Source organism: Lepidochelys kempii, chromosome 17, assembly GCF_965140285.1.
Source record: "Lepidochelys kempii isolate rLepKem1 chromosome 17, rLepKem1.hap1, whole genome shotgun sequence".
In the NCBI taxonomy this organism is placed as follows: domain Eukaryota; kingdom Metazoa; phylum Chordata; order Testudines; family Cheloniidae; genus Lepidochelys; species Lepidochelys kempii.
The window spans coordinates 7,941,002-7,958,785 of NC_136396.1; the positions used below are offsets into that span (position 1 = coordinate 7,941,002).

At 45.2% G+C, this 17,784-nt stretch overlaps 1 protein-coding gene across 15 annotated transcripts in view; it reads right to left on the minus strand.

Moving 5' to 3' along the window:
- The window catches only part of ACACA (acetyl-CoA carboxylase alpha), a 184,971-nt gene that overhangs the window by 135,987 nt on the left and 31,200 nt on the right, over window positions 1-17,784 (minus strand). For 13 of the 15 annotated variants that reach the window (XM_073316082.2, XM_073316080.2, XM_073316076.2 and 10 more), the window contains 16 exons: window positions 17,670-17,779; window positions 17,118-17,199; window positions 15,349-15,447; window positions 14,591-14,697; window positions 13,584-13,694; window positions 12,090-12,299; window positions 11,128-11,298; window positions 9,256-9,417; window positions 8,420-8,583; window positions 6,767-6,917; window positions 6,048-6,151; window positions 5,064-5,145; window positions 4,396-4,541; window positions 2,733-2,883; window positions 1,172-1,306; window positions 49-195 (listed from right to left, as the gene is read on the minus strand). In XM_073316082.2, the coding sequence (XP_073172183.1) occupies window positions 49-195; window positions 1,172-1,306; window positions 2,733-2,883; window positions 4,396-4,541; window positions 5,064-5,145; window positions 6,048-6,151; window positions 6,767-6,917; window positions 8,420-8,583; window positions 9,256-9,417; window positions 11,128-11,298; window positions 12,090-12,299; window positions 13,584-13,694; window positions 14,591-14,697; window positions 15,349-15,447; window positions 17,118-17,199; window positions 17,670-17,779 (2,132 nt within the window). The other 2 variants (XM_073316085.2, XM_073316084.2) reach the window with 2 other exon arrangements.

Sequence of the window (17,784 nt, forward strand, 5' to 3'; positions counted from 1 at the left end):
TAATATCCAGGAAGCGTTTGCCCTCCACCTGGGAAAAGCGATCAGTACCTTGCTGCTGAAGTAGGGCTCTGGCAGGCAGTAACCATTCATCACATTGACCAGGTTATCGAGGACACAGTGAAAGACACGATGGAGCTTCTCGCCTCGGAGGGCTGTGCTGTGGATCTGTGGTAAGGTGCCTGTATGCAGATCGGCCTGCGAACACAGCCAACAGAGAATAAAGCGCCTCCAAGCCTCCTCCCACATGGCATCACCAAAGAGAATCACACTTGCTTCTCTCTCCACCCCGCACTTTTCAACTGGAGACCCAATAGCCTACAGCACAGGGGGGAAATTAGACTCAAACAGGAGGATCTCAGGATGGAAAATCCTCTTGGACAGTCATGGGATTTTCACTGGATCTCAATGACTGCATGCCCCTGAACCCACAAAATAAGGCCCCCAGCCTCTTTCTGATGAATTCCAACTGATCTCAGTGTCCAGAACCAGAAACAACAAGATCTCAGAGAAAGATTCAGTCGAAGCCAGTAGATACTGCACTGGTGCTGATAACCTCTCCAATAAGATGATTAAGTACTAGCATCCATTTTAGAATAGTTCCTTTTTCTTTCACCATTCACATCCACCCACATCAAACCCGACTTGCCCTTAAAGACCCATGCATTTGTCCTCTACCCCAAAGATGATCCATGCACTGGCTCACTCCCCACTTGTCCAGCTTTGCCGAGACTGTTTGTACCAGTCCCAATGCTCTTGAAACCGGGGTATCCATTCCTGTCTGTCAGGAGAGGTTCAGTTAGCTATCAGGAAGAACTCTCTCTGTCTCACAGTACTGCAGGTGTTTGGAACAGTCAAGTGGCCAAAGAAAGTAGTGGGTGCAGGGAGCATAAATGTGTTTGAGGAAAGGATGAGGCTTTCCCCACCCACCTATATCACCTGGAGATCAGGTGCTGAGATAACAAGGAATGAGTCTGATATAAATGTCTAGATCAGATCTGAGAGAAAGCCTCTGTAGGGTTTACACTTCCTTGACTTCTTCCTTTGAGACAAAAGTCACACGGTGAAAATCTCAGCATGACATGGGCCTGTCCTCTGTTGCAATTCAACACCACCACTAGAAAATCAAGACAAATTAGGCAGGGTCCAATGGCTATCTCCAGGAGCTTCCTACCTGCTGAACCCTGCTGGGATCATCCAGCTGCAGTTTAGCAATTACACAACCAGGGTCCAGCACTGCCCCAGGGCGTTTGACATAATGGATGCAGCCTGATTCTGCTGCCGACAGCGTCATCACCATTTTCATCACCTGCAGCAAGAAGACAGGTTACACGCTCAGATTCCCTAATTCATTCAAGGTTCATGCTTCAGAAGCCCCCTTTCTATGCCATAGGTAATCTGACTAGCAAGGGTCTTTTGCATTCAGCAGTCACCCTGAAAGGCTTGTAGTGCAGATGCATGCTGGGAAGGAAACCCAGGAGCCCCTAGTAAAGGGCAGAGCAAATGGTCTGAATGCAAATTAGAGCAACAGGAAACCAAACTCAACCAATGGAATCTCATCTCTTCTGGATTCTTTCACCTCCAAGAATAAGTGAAGGTTCCATGCTGAGCACTGGACTTTCAGGCAGCCTGCAACTCACTGCCATGGCTGTGATAACCTAAAGGTCAGACATTAATGGCAGATGCCATTGGAATATGCTGGCTGGTGGGTTTGTGCACTACTGGCTTCCAGCGGAGGGAATTAGAGCTGTTGTCCAGAGTGTCACAGGCTCTATAGAGCTCTTCAAACTAACAGAGATCTCCCTTTAGTTTGCACGTAGGAGCCTTGTCCTTGGAGCAGAAAGATCTAGGGTCTATCCGTGCTGTTGCTATGGAAAGTAGCCCAGCAACGAACGACTGGTAGGTTCTCACCAAGCCATGAATATGTTACAATATAAAAGAGCTTGCATAAATAACATGATCTGCAGTCTGATACATTTCTCCTACACGCTGTCCCTAATAACCACCTTAATCCCCCACAATCCACTCTATACCCTCCTCTCTAAAGTCTGGTTTGATCCCTCTCTCTCGGGCACAGCCCCATCTTTGCCCATTGTGCCTTGGGAATTGCTTGTCCTCCCCCTCTTTGGGAGTTAAGTAACCTCCAAGGGGGAAGGGAGGAGCCACAGTTTCAGCTTCCTCATTAGCTCATCTGATTAAGCTGATAAATGACCAGTCAGTAAGAGCAGACATAATTCATTGCCTCACCCTGTCACTGGGCCTGGGCCAGCCCTGCTGCAGCGACCACTTAGCCCAGAGGAACAGCAAACCTTTTTCACAACAGCTATGAGACATGGATTGTCCATCTCTCACAGCCCTATGGTCTATTCCTCTTTGGCCAGTCCCACAGCAAGGTGGCCACCGCTGTCTATATGCGCTTTCTTTACCACTGGATATTGCTGGGAGGTTTTGCCTCCCACTGGTACATTCATTAAAACACAGGTTTTAACATTTACAGTGCTAAGTTATCTCTTCTCCACCCAGCAGCTCGTTTTTGCCTTCTGAGTGGGCACAGACAAAAAGCGGGGGGGGGGGGGGCATGGAATAGGGAGAAAAAAATATCACAAAACATTCCACCCACCATCCAACCCCCCAGTTTTTCACTAAAGTTTTTGAGTATTTCAAAATGTTCCTGCTCAGCTCTGCTCCCAGGATTGAGCATCTGCAGCCAGCCCAGTCCCATGTAGCTCTTTTACCTCAATTTCAGCAAAGCACTGGCCTGAGAATACATGTCCCCCATCCTCCACCACATACTGGATGAGCTTCCCAGCCGAGGGGGAGCGAAGGAGAGACGGATCATTTTCCTTCTCAAACACGCAGGTCTTGTTCCCTATGGTGATGCGGTACCTAGGGAAGAACACCTCAATGGAATGCCATGTGGAGAGTATAGGAGGGAGAAATCCAATCCCCCCAGCCCTAGATCAGAACATACAAGTAGCAATTATTTACAGTTTAGTGACTTGGTTCTAGAGGTGAACACCTGCGTAATCAGGGCTGCGGGGGTCAGGAAGGCATTACTATCGACCCCTAGCATACGTACAGCATTGCTTCTTCTGAATCAGTGGGTAATTGGTCACTGAGGGAGCCTGGATGCTGGACCCAATGGACTCCCAATATGAAGCGGTCTGGTAAATTCTATATAAACCAAGATTGACAATATTGGAGGTTGGATGTGTTAACACAAAGCTGTCAAATAGCAAACGCTTACCAAACCTCCCACATCCAAACTCCTCCAGTGCTCAGAGTGCAGTTGAGAAGAGCAGGCAACACCCTTGTGGTGAAATGAGGAGTTTCAAAAGGCATTTTGTTTAGATTTTTACAGCACCTTACAACCCAAGTCTTTCATAGACTACTGGCCAGATTCATTAGAGTCAGCACAGAGAAGGAGGCCCGATGCACCCCAAGGGGGTTATGTGGTATAAACTCCAGGGGCTGAAAGCTGAGGAAATGCACTGACTCAGCACATCCACCACCTAGGCTTGCTAGGCCCTATTCCCGGCAATGCCACCAACTTCTCTCATTGTGTTAAGCCCTCCATTCAGTGCAACTGCAGGATACTGTGCAAGGGTCTATGCGGCCATAAACCAACAAATCTGAGTCTGCGCATATATAAAAAGGTCACTCGCCCAGCCTATGGAGTGGAATACAACAGCTGTTCTGTACCAGTGGCAGATTTTTAACAAGATAAAGTAAAAACGAACTTTCCAATGTAAACTGAAAGGGCATAACTCGGCAAAAAGAATATAATCACCCGAGCTGGGATTTGGCCTGCATGTGCTAGCCTCTCTTTTTGTTTTGCCCCCACCCCTCCCCCCAGAAGTCACCACAAGCAGGGAAGAAACCTCTTTCCGTAAAGATGGAGGTCTCCACACTATCATGTTAGGTGGTGTGTGGGGAACACTAAACTCCCACCTTCTTGCAGAGACGACATCTATCCACTCTAACTACCAAGGGCCTATAGGAAACTGGAATGTAGGCTCCCATTCAGCTCAACAACCCACTGCTAGCAAACCAGATGCGCAACCTAGGAGTTCACCCATCTCCTACTGGAAGGATGAGGTTGCAGAGTGGCTGGAGAAGAAAGAGAACCACATATCATATTGGTGCATCACATTCCAAATCCTGCTTCCAGCTGCAGGCAACCCCAAATGCTTCAGACGAAAGCAAATTTCTTCCCCTACTCCTGTCCCTAATAATGCACCTACCGAGCTCTTCAGTATCGTATAGTAGTTGGAAGGATTCCTTCCTGACGCTGTGATACGCAGCTGAGGCCTCAGACCATGACATTCTATTAGCCCATCTTGGCATGTATGTAAATTATAAGTGACCATAAAGGACCCCTATAGCAGAGATTGATACCTGTCCACTTCTTCTTTCATGTAGGTTGTGTAGCTGCTCCCATCGTAGGATAAGAGCAGCCCTCCGTCACTCAATCGGTGTACTTCAACCTCCACGTAAGAGTTGTTCATGACAACCACATAGGAATTGGGAGACTGCCGGGTCACCTGTGGGTCCGTGAGCAAGAATATGGAGCAACATGTAAAGGAAACGTGGTAACATTGACATTATACTGGCTGGAGCACCAGGCAGGTTCCTTGGTTTCTGAACTGACTGTTACATTCAGTAATAAATGAAGATGTCTCAGGGAAATGTGGGTCACTTGTTTTATTTTAGATAATTCATAAATAAAACACACTTCACCACCTGCAGGGTGGTGCTGGGTACTGAAAATTTAACGTAAAAACAGGGGTCTTGCAGAGCAAAGTTGTGGCAGGGATCTCACTGTAAGTGAAATGTAATGGAAGGGAGGGTCTCTGAGTGGGGACAATGCATGGGAGATTGTAGAGAAGTTTCCAAACCGACAGAAGCAGAGAAAATCCCCTTCCAGCTCTCCTTTGCCCACCATCCAGATTTGATTTTAACTTGATGATCCTGTTCCCAACAGTCATTGCAAAGCCAAGACAGTGCCAAGCAACATAAGATCCCTCCAACCCACAGTGGAGAAGAGTCTCCGCATTGTACTGTACCTTTAGCACGTACTTCCTTCCATCATAGATGAGTTCAACATCCACTGTGTTCAGCAGCGTATGAGCAGGCAGGACCTGACCCCTGAAAGACGTTACCTTTCAGATTCTCTAAATGACCACTGAGGGGAGGGGTTAAAACACAGCACACAAGCATTTGGAGACCGCACTGGCGTGGAGATTGGACATCTAAACCTTAAACCATCCCTCCTTAGGAGAGACATCACTCTCAAACCCAACATATGTTCATTCCCATTCCACATAGACTTGTTATATCTCCCCCCCACCGTCCCAACCCACCTGCTTTACTGATAGTGAATGATTTGCACTGAAACATCAAACACATTTACAGAATATCTTTGTTGTGCTCAGTAACAGCCCCATGTGATTAAAAGCAGCTTTTCACTACTATGCTCCTTGGATCCCTCATCCAGCGCCCAGGGCCCCAAACGTGGGCCTGGCAGGGCTGACAGCCTCGTTTGGAAAAGAAGTGTACATGTCATGTCAGACTCAGCCCGAATTAAAATGTTATGACTGGTCTCCCAAGGACTCCCAATCCAGTTTAAAGCAAGCTAGAATGTTAGGGGGTTTCTGAGCACTGGTAGAAGGCACCTGATGAATAGCTCTGTAGACTTGGACTACAAAACAGGGACAGCACAAGATTTGGCAGTGCAAACTTTACCCAGGCTGTCCTGCCAATGGGTCTTAACTCTCTTATCCATTCAATCCCTGGCCTCTCTCCTGAGACTGCCAACAACTATGTTTCTCAGAGCCACTGGTGGTGGATTTTTTTGGAACACGCATGGACATCTATCCATCAGGACTGGCCTAAAAATGCTAAACAGCCACTGGGGCCAGAGAACAGCCATCAGATGATAACAAGCTTTAGGCACTTCTGGCCTGGGTTGCATTTGGGCTATGTATGACTTGAGCTTTATACGACGTCAACGATCTGTGACTACTGCTAGTCGCAAAGAGTAATTTTACCTTTCCAGAGAGTGCAGGAAGTTGGAGACGCTGTTCCGGAAGTTCACGTCAGCCACATGCAGAGCCCCGCACACTACCCCTAGCATGGTGTCAGGCCTCTCTGCCTAGAGGGAAAAGGGTTTGGGATGAAGGAAAACCTCAGTCTTTCCACATGCTCAATTCCTTCTGCTTTCTCAGCCCTCCATCCTGGCCTCTCCCTACTTGAGAGGGTCAACCATGTCATTATGCTCAGTTGCATTTGCTGTCAAAGGCAGAAAATCCCTTAAAGTTAAAATGGTTGTAATACTTATGGTAGCCATACATGAAAGCATACCAGTAAGCAGGTCACCTCTATGCTAGTTAAAGGAAACGATTTGAGTTTTATTCTCACTGGGGCAAATCCTCAGGTACTGCACAAGTTTTCACTCTTGTCATTTGTTTAAAATTCCCGGTGAAGACAACAAGCCTAATTCTCAGTTATACTAATGCTCCTTTACAGGTGCTTAAGGACTCTTTATACTGCCAAAATGGGGTAAAAAGGCACAGTGTCAATGAGAACAAAGCCCAATAAATGTTTTTCCAGAGTCCTTACTAAGGACTGAGTAGAACGTCATCGTTAAATCTCTGTACTCTCTGACTAGTAAGGGCCAAGCTTTCGAGGTAATGCAATGTCTTTTCCTCCCCAAAAAATCAACCCCCACTCCCCAAAGTTTATAATCCCCTGAAGCAAGTGGGTATACCTGCACTTTCTCAGCGATGAGCCTGTCCAACCAGCCAGTGTCAATGCTGTTCTGCTGGAAGCTCTCTGTCTCCAGCAGTTTAATCAAGTACTCAACAGTGGTTCGGAAATCCCCTCGGATGGACAGTTCCTTCAAAGCCACCACCATGTTTCTGAAAGGAAAAGGAATTCACAAACCACATCTCACTAACAGTTTGTTGTGACCTGGTAAGTCTAGACAGTTACCGCAAATTAACATCCCCAGTGAGTCACCTGGAAAAACAAGTTAGTCATGCCAATAGCAGATGAAGTGCGTGCACTCATGGGAGCAAGATGCTATCCATGCACCGTGCCTGGGAATGAGACATCAGTTTCCTCCAGCATACACTTGGGATGTACCACGTGCCTTTCTGATTTTGTCGCTATTCTTTTCTACTCATCCTTCGTCCTGGCTTGATCGTCATTGCTGGAGATCTTGGTAAATGTGGTTTCAGTGGAGTGAAAAGACCAAAAGCCAGACTGGAGCGTAGCATTGAGTCTGCATAAGGTTTCCGCTACAGATTTTACTTCAAAATCCACTCTTCCTACGGGACATTTGCTAAAACTGTATTCTTCGCATCCACACCTCTCAACCGTACCTGATTTAAAAGGTACTTCATCCACATTAGTATCAAATTTACCATTGTCCAACACAAACCTGGCATTATCCCACTGATTATTATTGGCAATAGTCAATGCTGAATAACGAAAGTGACATTATGCTCTATACATTTTTACCTTTCAGTCTGGTTGGTTGTGTGAGAGACAAACTTCCAGGTCTCAAAGGATCTTTACGTTATGAGACCCAACAAACTGAATGGAAGGGTGAGTTCTACTCCCTTTCATGCTTACCATAACCCACAGAAAAACATTTCTGCAAGAAAAGCTCATAATATGACAGCTCTACTAGAAATTAAATCTATTCAACATGTATAGGATACTACTGGGCAGATGTTTAGTAATGTTCCGTTTAACCCTTTAGAGAAAGCCAGCCTGTATGGTACATGTTTTCTATACTTTCATTCAGCTAAAAGTCAGGAAAATGCCCCCGCTATGAATTTTTATAAAATATTAAAAAATTGGTAAACTTTTTCATATATATTTATATTAAATATGTCTTGCAAAACTTAAGTAGGAGGTTCGATTTCGCACCAACTCTGTAAGTGGTACTCATCAACTTTGGGGGTCTTAAGCTCAGAGGATAAACCATCTGTAGGCAGCAAGAGCTTCTCCTTAACAGAACATCGTTTCTAATAGGAAATTGAAAAGGTGACAAACAACAAGGTGTAAACAGAAAAGCTCCCATGCTTGGGATTCAAACCTAATCCTATGACCCTGAGTGTGCGGCCCTTCCCTTCCCCAGGGCATTCTCTCCCCACCAGCTCCTAAGCAGCCACTCTTATAGAGGAAGCTGAGTTAGATTAACTCCTTGTTCATTGGCAACTAAATTACAGTTGTCACAAGGGATTACAGATCCCTTCCAAGAGGCTAGGTTTGCATACAAAATCGAAGTCACACATGGAGTTTATGGGGGTTCCACATGAGGCACTTGTAGGACCAGGCCCTCTATAGAGCACCGAGGAGGGTTTTCACAGTGAGCTAGTTCCATATTCTAACCACTTTCCTGGCTACTTACGAGATGGCCTCCTCACGGTTCTCTCCCCAAGAAAAGCAGTGACCAAACTGAGAGTCAGCAAATTCGTGAAGCCCCCCTGCGGCAGCGACACTGAAATAGCCCCAGACGTTCTTATTGCTGCGAAAATTCAGTTCTTGGACTGTTCCAGAGCTGGGTTTAAAACCCTACAAGGAAATATATTAAATGGTTATGCACCCCAAAGGAAAAGTAAATGTTCCACGAGTAGTATGCATTTGCAAAAAAACACACACACACACACACACAACTGGGAGTTGCTTAGGCTACAGAGATTAGCAGCGCGTCCCAGCACTGGGATATCACATGCTAGTTAGGGTCAGGCTGCATCCATATTGGATGGGAGACCTCCAAGATAAACCCAAGTGCTGTAGGAAGTGATGTAAAAGATTCAATACCAATGCACCAGAATGGGTCTAAGGAGTGCTGTGATGCAAGAGATGCCATCCTTGAGAAATGTCAGGAAACCAAGGTCCTATCCAAGGTCTTTGTGGTCATTAACATCTTAACTGTTAACCAGCTACTGTGCACAGACATACTTTGTGTGAGAGAGCAAACAGTTCAGGAGCGACGGAGTTCAAGGTCCTGACGCACTTTTGACAAGAGTATTATTCTGATTGAGAGATGGGGAAGGTTTTATCATACTATACAGTACTCTCTCTACTACTAACCTCAGCCAAAAAAAGGATTTCTCAGCTCACTTGAATTTGGTGCAGAAAGTTCTGGGTTTGATCCTTGCTGACGACTGTGTGTGCAGAACCATGGCTCTTTAGAATGACCCCAATACTACAGAAACAACAAACACTAAGTGGAGCTTTTACCTCATCTGGATTTTCACTGGTGATACGAGCAGCGATCACATGACCCCGTGGACAGGGGACATGGGCTGAGTTCTCAAAGTCAATGGGTACATCGCCCCAAGGAGACACACCATACATTACTCGGATATCTTTGATCCTGTGGAGGGGAATCCCCATGGCAATCTATAGGAGAATATAAAATACAGTAAGCTAAGTTTTACTTCTCACATAAGTACCACTTCCCTGAACCTTCACAGGTTCATTCCACCCATCGTCGGTGGTGGCTGGACACTGGTTATATATATTACTGTGATTCTAGGGCTTTCTTTTCAGGCGTAATGTCACAATTCTTTACCTCAGGATGCACCCAATAATAATGTTTTGCACCTCTTTACCTGTCCCCCTCAAAGTGCTTCACAAAGTTGGATGAATGTCATCTTTGTTTTACAGAAGGGGAAACAGATTCAGAAAAGAAGTCCTTTGCCCAAGCTGACAAGGTGAGTCAATGAAACAGCTGGGAATGGAATTCAGATGACCCGACTCCCTGTTCTGTGACCTGGTCATTGGCCTATACATAAGGCTACCCTGTCTACCTGAACAATACATATTTCATTGGAATCTGCAATACAGTCAAGAGAGAGAACATGCTCTTTGTGTAAATCCAACATGCTCCAACTGAAGCCAAAGGGCTAAATCTGGCTGGCAGAATCGCAAAACACAGGGCTTGTGGCTGCTCTCTTCCAGTAACCGCAGCTTGAGGACAAAGTTGATTAACTGTGGTGTCTTCCTGCCAGTGAATTCAAACAAATAATTACTGTTTATCTACCAGGGAAGAGATAGGAAAGAAAAACAGCAAGGAGCATTTATTAAAACGTATATACCACTATGGATTCTGGCATGTTACCATCACGGCGCTAACTGTGTCACTAAATTTGAGCACAGCTGCATATGGAACAATTACTACAAATGTATTAAGACAGAGTCTGGCCGGATCGGCGTAAGTTTCAGCATCCTGAGCTGCTCCTTTTGGGCAAAAGGATGCTTGACTTTAAAAGCCAATGATGAACAACTGTTTTTCTAGGTGATCTTCCATACCTGCGCATCTCTGGGCATTCAGACATGTGAAACAAAAAAGCCTGCCTTGTAAGTCAGGAATTTTTACCAGGAGCTGCAGGAATACATCTTAATGCCTTTAAAAAACCACAGTAAGTGAGCTGTAGCTCACGAAAGCTCATGCTCAAATAAATTGGTTAGTCTCTAAGGTGCCACAAGTACTCCTTTTCTTTTTGCGAATACAGACTAACACGGCTGTTCCTCTGAAACCAGGAATTACCAGATTCACTGGGCAGCCTGGAGAAAGGCCTTGCAATGGCTCCTATTTCTGGGAAGCCAGGGAATAGGTACCGAGAAGCTTTGTGCTCTCACATGCTGCGCACGTGAACCAGTTTGTTTATTGTATAGAAGCTTGTTGAGTACTTGGATGAGGAATGTAACAGTTCCACTTTGGGGGGTATTGAATATCAACGATGGTGTTACTGGATAATATTGCCAGCAATTTAAACATTTCTTAATTGGACATAAACAGCAATTTGAGGGGGCACTACTGGGTTAAAATTATTAAAGACAAATTTTCTTATTAGTATTGCATTTAATAGTTCTCTTGTTAATATGCCAAGTCTCATGCTTTCCCTGTCATATCAGTGACTTGATCAATTAACTTGTACATGACTCATCTGTAACACCGTGAAACTGAACACTGGGAGTGACCCAGACAGGAGCCCCCCAACTCAGATTCCAGTGGAGCCGGCTATTTGTGCTCAGACCTCTCCAACACCCCACGCTTTGAATACCTTTCAATGCCTCCACAGGTACGAGGCCTGTGTGGTGACTCACCTGTAACTGTGCTGCTGGCAGGTTGACGTCAGCCACCATCTCTGTGCAGGGGTGCTCCACCTGCAGCCGGGGATTCAGCTCCAGGAAGTAGAAGCTGCCATCCTGGCTGTAGAGGTATTCCACTGTACCAGCACTCACATACCCCACCATCTTGGCGAGCTTCACGGCACACTAGGAGATGAGACAGAGAAAACAGCCCACATATATCATTGTCAACCATCACTTTTATTCCACCTACCCCATCCACAACTCACTTTCTTACTGGAATTCTAGAACGGCCACAATCCTGTGACAAGTACGATAAGTGCATTTCTCTGAGCGAATTCTGGCAGGCGGCTCAATTTCTGGGCTTACTCAGTAACGCTTCTGGATGGGATTTTTGCTATCCCTGTAGAATTTATAACGTTGGAATCTGTCAACCCCCATTCCCCTCTGTGAATGTGTCAATACACATTCAAAACATCACTGACCACTTAGGAGAACTAAACATCATATGTCACAAAAATGTTTTAAGTCACATGGGCCTCTTTCTGAAACATGGATTATTCTTGGCGGACCACGGGCTGGGGTGGGGAAGTATTGTATACACACCCCATATATAACAAACCCACAACCATGTAACCACAGAGCCAAACATTCAAAGATCTCAAAGAATTTTGACAAACAAGTTTTTCAGACATTCATATGCTGCATACTCAGGGATCATTTCTCCCACTATTGAAAGCAGCCGCTTCTGGGATGGAACTCTGCAGTTCTCTGACAGCACACACGAACAGTTCTGGAAACATGAGTGCTAATCTGTACATACAAAGACTGCAACACTGGACCCGGTGTTGCTATTTGAAGAGACTCTCCCCATTCCTGTTTTTTTGGAATGTCAGAGAACTGGCTCCTTCTGCAGGCAGAGTATCGCTTTTCTTCGCAAAAGGCAGGGAAAGTGGAATTCACAGACCCACACGCACCTGTTCCATATGCTCAAACACCACTGAGGTAGCAATAGTTGCAGGCGCCTCTTCGATGATCTTCTGGTGCCTGCGCTGCACTGAGCAGTCACGGCCAAAGAGGGAGATGGCATTGCCGGACTGATCCGCCAGGATCTGCACCTCCAGGTGGCGAGACTGCTTGGCTAGTCTCATCACAAAGATGGGCGAGCCTGGCACTTCAGCTTGAACCTACAACAGGAACAACGTAATGCAAACCAACTCTTCCTCCTATTCTGACACAAAGTCAGGCTCCTTCTTCAGCTGTCTTTCTATTAATACTGTAGAGTACTAGCACAGAGTCTCACTTGTATGACCCAAAGTTAGAAATTTGAATGCTCTGCATTTCTATTTCCATCTGAGAAACTCAAAACACTTTACAAACATTAATGAACTGAACCCTACAGACGGAGAAACGGAAGCACAGATGAAGTAAGTAACTTAGAATCATAGACTATCAGGGGTGGAAGGGACCTCAGGAGGTCATCCAGTCGAACCCCCTGCTCAAAGCAGGGCCAATCCCCAATTTTTGCCCCAGATCCCTAAATGGCCCCCTCAAGGATTGGACTCTAGCCCCAGGAGATAATATTAGAGGTGCAGTATCAACAGTCTAAGCAAATCTTATTGGAGGCATAGGAGCATTCTGTAACGAAGAGCCAGACAGAGCAATTTTAAACAGACCATTTAACCATCTCAGTGCTGCCTAACACAGCAGGGAAATGCTGGTAAAATTCAGCTCCAGCAATGCCCCATGGGTCTTTTAGATCCTGATAGAAGTGCTGTCCTGCCAGTGGAATGGTGATCGATGAAAGAACACCGCTGCCATCTGTTACAGCATGGAAACTGCAAGGGAACACCGCAGGGAAGCATTTGAACTGACACACCAATCCACAATGGGCTAATGCAGCACATACTGACCCCAGAGCACAGAGTGCGACCAAACCAAAAAAAAAAAAAAAGTTCACATAAACTTCAGTAGAAGCCTAGGGCATTTTCTGGGGGAAGAAACTACTAGGATTTGCCATGGGCCATTCATTGCTGGAAATACCCTGTTCTCCAGTGGTGTATAATTTCAGTACAACCTCCCTTATCTAAACCTCACTTATCCACAATTCCCCATTATCTGAAACAAGGACACGTTCCCCAGCATCTGTTAATTACATTTTGAATTCTCTCTATTACCAGAAACCACAGCAATCAGACTCAGCACCAACCAGGGTATTTGGTTAACTGGTGTTGTACTGGAGTTAGTATAGTCTTTACAGATATTTGGGCATTCTAGTGACATAATCATGGCTATAAAGCAAAGTTTGGCAAGACCCCAACCGTTCAGAGCAGCAAGAAAAGTGTTGATGGATAATAGAGTGCTTTCTTCCCTTAACATTCCCCAATAAGCTCTTGCCGAACTGTGCAGAACGTCTACAGTGACCTCCACACTAGAAACAAGACAGCACAAATGAATGGGAAGAGAGTTACCTGTCTAAAAAGGTTGGGGAAGTCATCTGCATTGTTAACTTTCCTGATTCCTTTTCCTCCTCCTCCTTCAGAGGCTTTGATCATGACTGGGTAGCCAACTTCTTCAGCTGCCTGAAGACGGAAAGAGAAAAGGATTAAGTACAAAAGCTGTTTAGTAGCCTATAAAACAAATTAGGGATTTCATTCTTTCACAGTTTCAAAGTTTAGGGTCAGAAGGGATCACTGGATCATCTAATCCAGGGATCAGCAGCCTCTGGCAGGCCGAGCTGGTTTGTTTACCTGCAGCGTCTGCAGGTTCGGCCGATCACAGCTCCCACTGGCCACGGTTCACCGTCCCAGGCCAATGGGGACTGTGGGAAGAGCGGCCAGCACATCCTTCAGCCCACGTCACTTCCCGCGGCCCCCATTGGCCTGGGACAGTGAACCGTGGCCAGTGGGAGCTGCGATCGGCCTAACCTACAAACACTACAGGTAAACAAACCGGCCTGGCCCGCCAGAAGCTTTCCCTGGAGGGCCACGTGCCAAAGGTTGCCAATCCTTGATCTAATAGGCCCTCCTGAATATCACAGGCACTTATGATAACCCCAATAACTTCAGTTAAACTAAAGCACTCTAGTCCTTAGGAGATTAAACTGTTTTCTACCACAATCACAGAAGAAGAGAGACTGCGGCATCCAGACCTCTTCTAGTTCTAGAAATGAAATGGAGCCCTTGCTGCAGTACAGTTTTGTACCCATCTGCCCTTTCTTGATCCTAAATTTCATGCATCTGTGCACTTTTGCTTCTGGTCCTACCCAGGAGGTAGAATACCAGATATCTCACATGAAAGAGAATCCTATTCAGAGGACTTTCAAGCCCCAGTTTTGCTGAACTGAGAAGTTTGGCTAAGCTTTGAATTCCTATAGGGAATCAAACCCCCAGACTCTTGAGGTGTGTACCCATCACTGGCTTACGTAGTTCTTTCTAAAGTGGGCCAAATCAAAGACACCCAAGTAGTATCCACCTACCAGTAACCCATCATCCACATCTTTCACATAGCCTTTTTCATACAGCTCCTGGGGCACACTTAAGATGCGCTTCTGAAAGTCATTCTCCTGCCAGTCCACTCGGAGGCCTAAAATACAAACAACATCCACGGGGTAATGGAACACTGCACCTTTCGCTTGCATCACCTTGTCATTCCCCTATAAGTCTCGATAGGGCATTTTGGTTCTAGGCGTAGCAACAGAAACAAAAAATAGGAGATAAAGGACGGGGGGAGCTTTGGGATGTGGGGAACCAGCTGCCAAACTGACAGCCCTAGAAAGCAAAGTCCTTTCTCCACAGAACAGGTATAACGGAAGTAGTATCAGCACCAGCATCTCAAACCTAAACTGGAGGGAGAAACAGCCCAGCCTTTATGAGCTCTTTGAAATCGAAAAGGCACCTGCACCTTCATCCTGGTTACGTGCCCCATGAGTAGGCCATGTATGCTAAGTACAGGTAGCAGGAACATGAGGGACTGACAGAGTTACAATTAAAATGAACAAAAGTTCAGCTTTTTAAAACATGGATCATTGACCAAACGTCTAAGGTATATTCTGCAGTCACGGTGTACACCTTGGGTCGCACAGGAATGGTTATGCCGTAAAATCACACATAGCACATGGGCCATCTTCAAAAGGAGATTTTTCAATGCACCGAGGTTTCCTGAACTTTCGGGGTGCCTGAGGGAAGGGCAATATAACAGTAATCTTTATGGTACAAACAAGGATCAATGTCTTACCACTGCCGCTCCATGGGAGAGTTGGGATGCCCGCAGTTTGGGCCACTATCGAGGATGCAATTTTATCTCCTAAAGCCCACATAGCCTGGCTTGGGGGCCCTGCAAAAAACAAATAAGATCCATGAGGGAGATTACTCACAGAAATCAGGCACCAAGGAAGATCCAACAGTGCATAGTCTAGATTATGTTATGCTAGATGGGTAAGAAAATACTCTGCTCATGACTGTCTCTTGGAATGGATACTATGAGCCAGATCATGGAGTGGTGTAAATCAGCATTGCTCTGTTGAAGCCAACGGAGCTATGTTAATTTACATCAGTCAAGGATTTAAAAAAAAACAAAAAACATTCAAATGTACTGTACTGCAGGTTCTCTGAGAAGGAAAAGTTAAACACTACAGTAATGCAACCTGATGATACTTCACAGCAGCAGATGTGTGAGCACATACAAACATGCTATTGAAGGAGAACAACTTTCAAGAACCATTACCCTCACACATACTCTCCTCCAGCAGGGTCAGGAGGAGTGTACTTGATCCGTCGATTGCCATTAGCGTAACTTGCATACCTCAAAACTCTTTTCTGGAATGGCAATTCAGTTTCCCATTTAAAGCTCAATTCTGCACACTTTACACAAGCAGAACTTGTACTGACCTTACTAGGAGTTTTGCTTGCATGGGAGTACACCATCTGACTGATAAGAGTTTTAAGTTAGAGGTGGGCTTATTGTCAAACTTCACATCCAGACTTCCCTGAAGTTCAAAGGTGTTCTCTGTGGTTTTGTGTCAGATTATTAGAGAAAAAAGACCAGACACAGAGTTCAGAATTGGGTATAAACATCCCTAAAGTAGAGGGCTGGGATGAAATGTTCAGATGTTCATCGGATCAAAGTTTTACCCAATTTTCAAATCCTAAAATAAATATCATATAGTCCTATCATATGTGACTAATGGTGCAATATAGTGCATATCCTAAACAGTCAGGCACTATGTTATCTACCATGTTGGCTAAAATGCAAAACCCACCTACACTCTGGTCTCAACTCCACTTCTTCAACAAACCCTTATTACAAACTCAATCTTTAAATTAACAGAGGTTTTTTTTCCTTTTTTTCCTACTTTAACAGCAATGTTTTCTAACCTCCTGTCTCTGCCTGAACCTAACACCACTCCATTCTTTGGATGATGTGTTGCAAAACCCGACAGTTTTTAAGAAGTTCAGTTCAAGACACATGAAATATTTTCTCTCAGCAGTTGTTTCAAATAAAGAGAAAACTATAAATGTGAAGAACAGGCATTAGAGGTGAGTGTGAACTGAAACCAAACACCCCTAGACTTTGGCAAATTCCAGTTCCAACTTAGTCAACTCAGGCCTTTCCCTAATAAAAACCAGCTACAGGCTGATAGAAGCCACAAAAGGTCCTTTGTAGATGGCAAGTTCTATGGATCTGCATGGAAACAAATGAAGTGATCAGGTTGTATAGCACTTTTGTCTCCCAATCTTAGTCCTTGTACTGACCAAAATCTTCTCTAATCCAACAGAGTGTAATCCAGCCTTTTCTTGTAACCTTCAATGAATAGGTCTAGACTACATCATTAGGCAGTGTGTTCCATTTCCCAAGGTGCACTCTGTCAGTCTTGCATGTGTAAGCTTTAGATTGTTGCTCTTCATTTTAGGTCCTGGATTTTCCATCTTTCCAAGACCACGTTTATAACTGAGTAGACGGCACTGGGCTGTGAGAAGCTGCACGTCAAAAAGAAAGGTCCTTACCCATGAAGGCAATTCCATTTTTGTGGAGGAGTTCTGGTAGTTTGGGGTTCTCGGAGGCATGCCCCCAGCCAGCCCACACTGCCTGGAGAGGAATACAAGGCAATTCATTCCTTACAGTTGCAAAAGGGAGTCAGCAAACAATCAATCAATCAAGTGGATGCTCTGAGCCTTTCCTCTCCTCACTGAAAAAGTTTCAGTCCCACATCATTCACACACCAGACAGTATACCTGGTTATTAATTATACCTGGCATAATTCAGACAGAGCACTGCATCTCAAAGACAATTCCCCAGAGAATGACATGATAAACTTTTGAAGAGTATTTAAGGGCACAGTTGTGCTAGTTATACCACAATACCTGCTGCAAGTATTTACATCGGGAAAATCAGCCCCATTTCACTGCTCAGCACCTTCATTGCTCCAAACAACCTGCTATTTTTCCCCAGACCATTTCTCTGACCTTACTTTCCTCAGATGTGGCTCATTATTCATGGACAGGAAAGACTGCTTGATTTTCCTTTTAATTCTAAATTCTATCTTTGCCCCTTCTCACCTGCACTGGAATCCGTTTAGCAATATCAAGAATGAGTTCCACATTTGCATAGTTATTGTTGTTTGCTCCTCCTGGCACCGGGACATAGTGATCTGCCATTTTAATGTACTCTGTG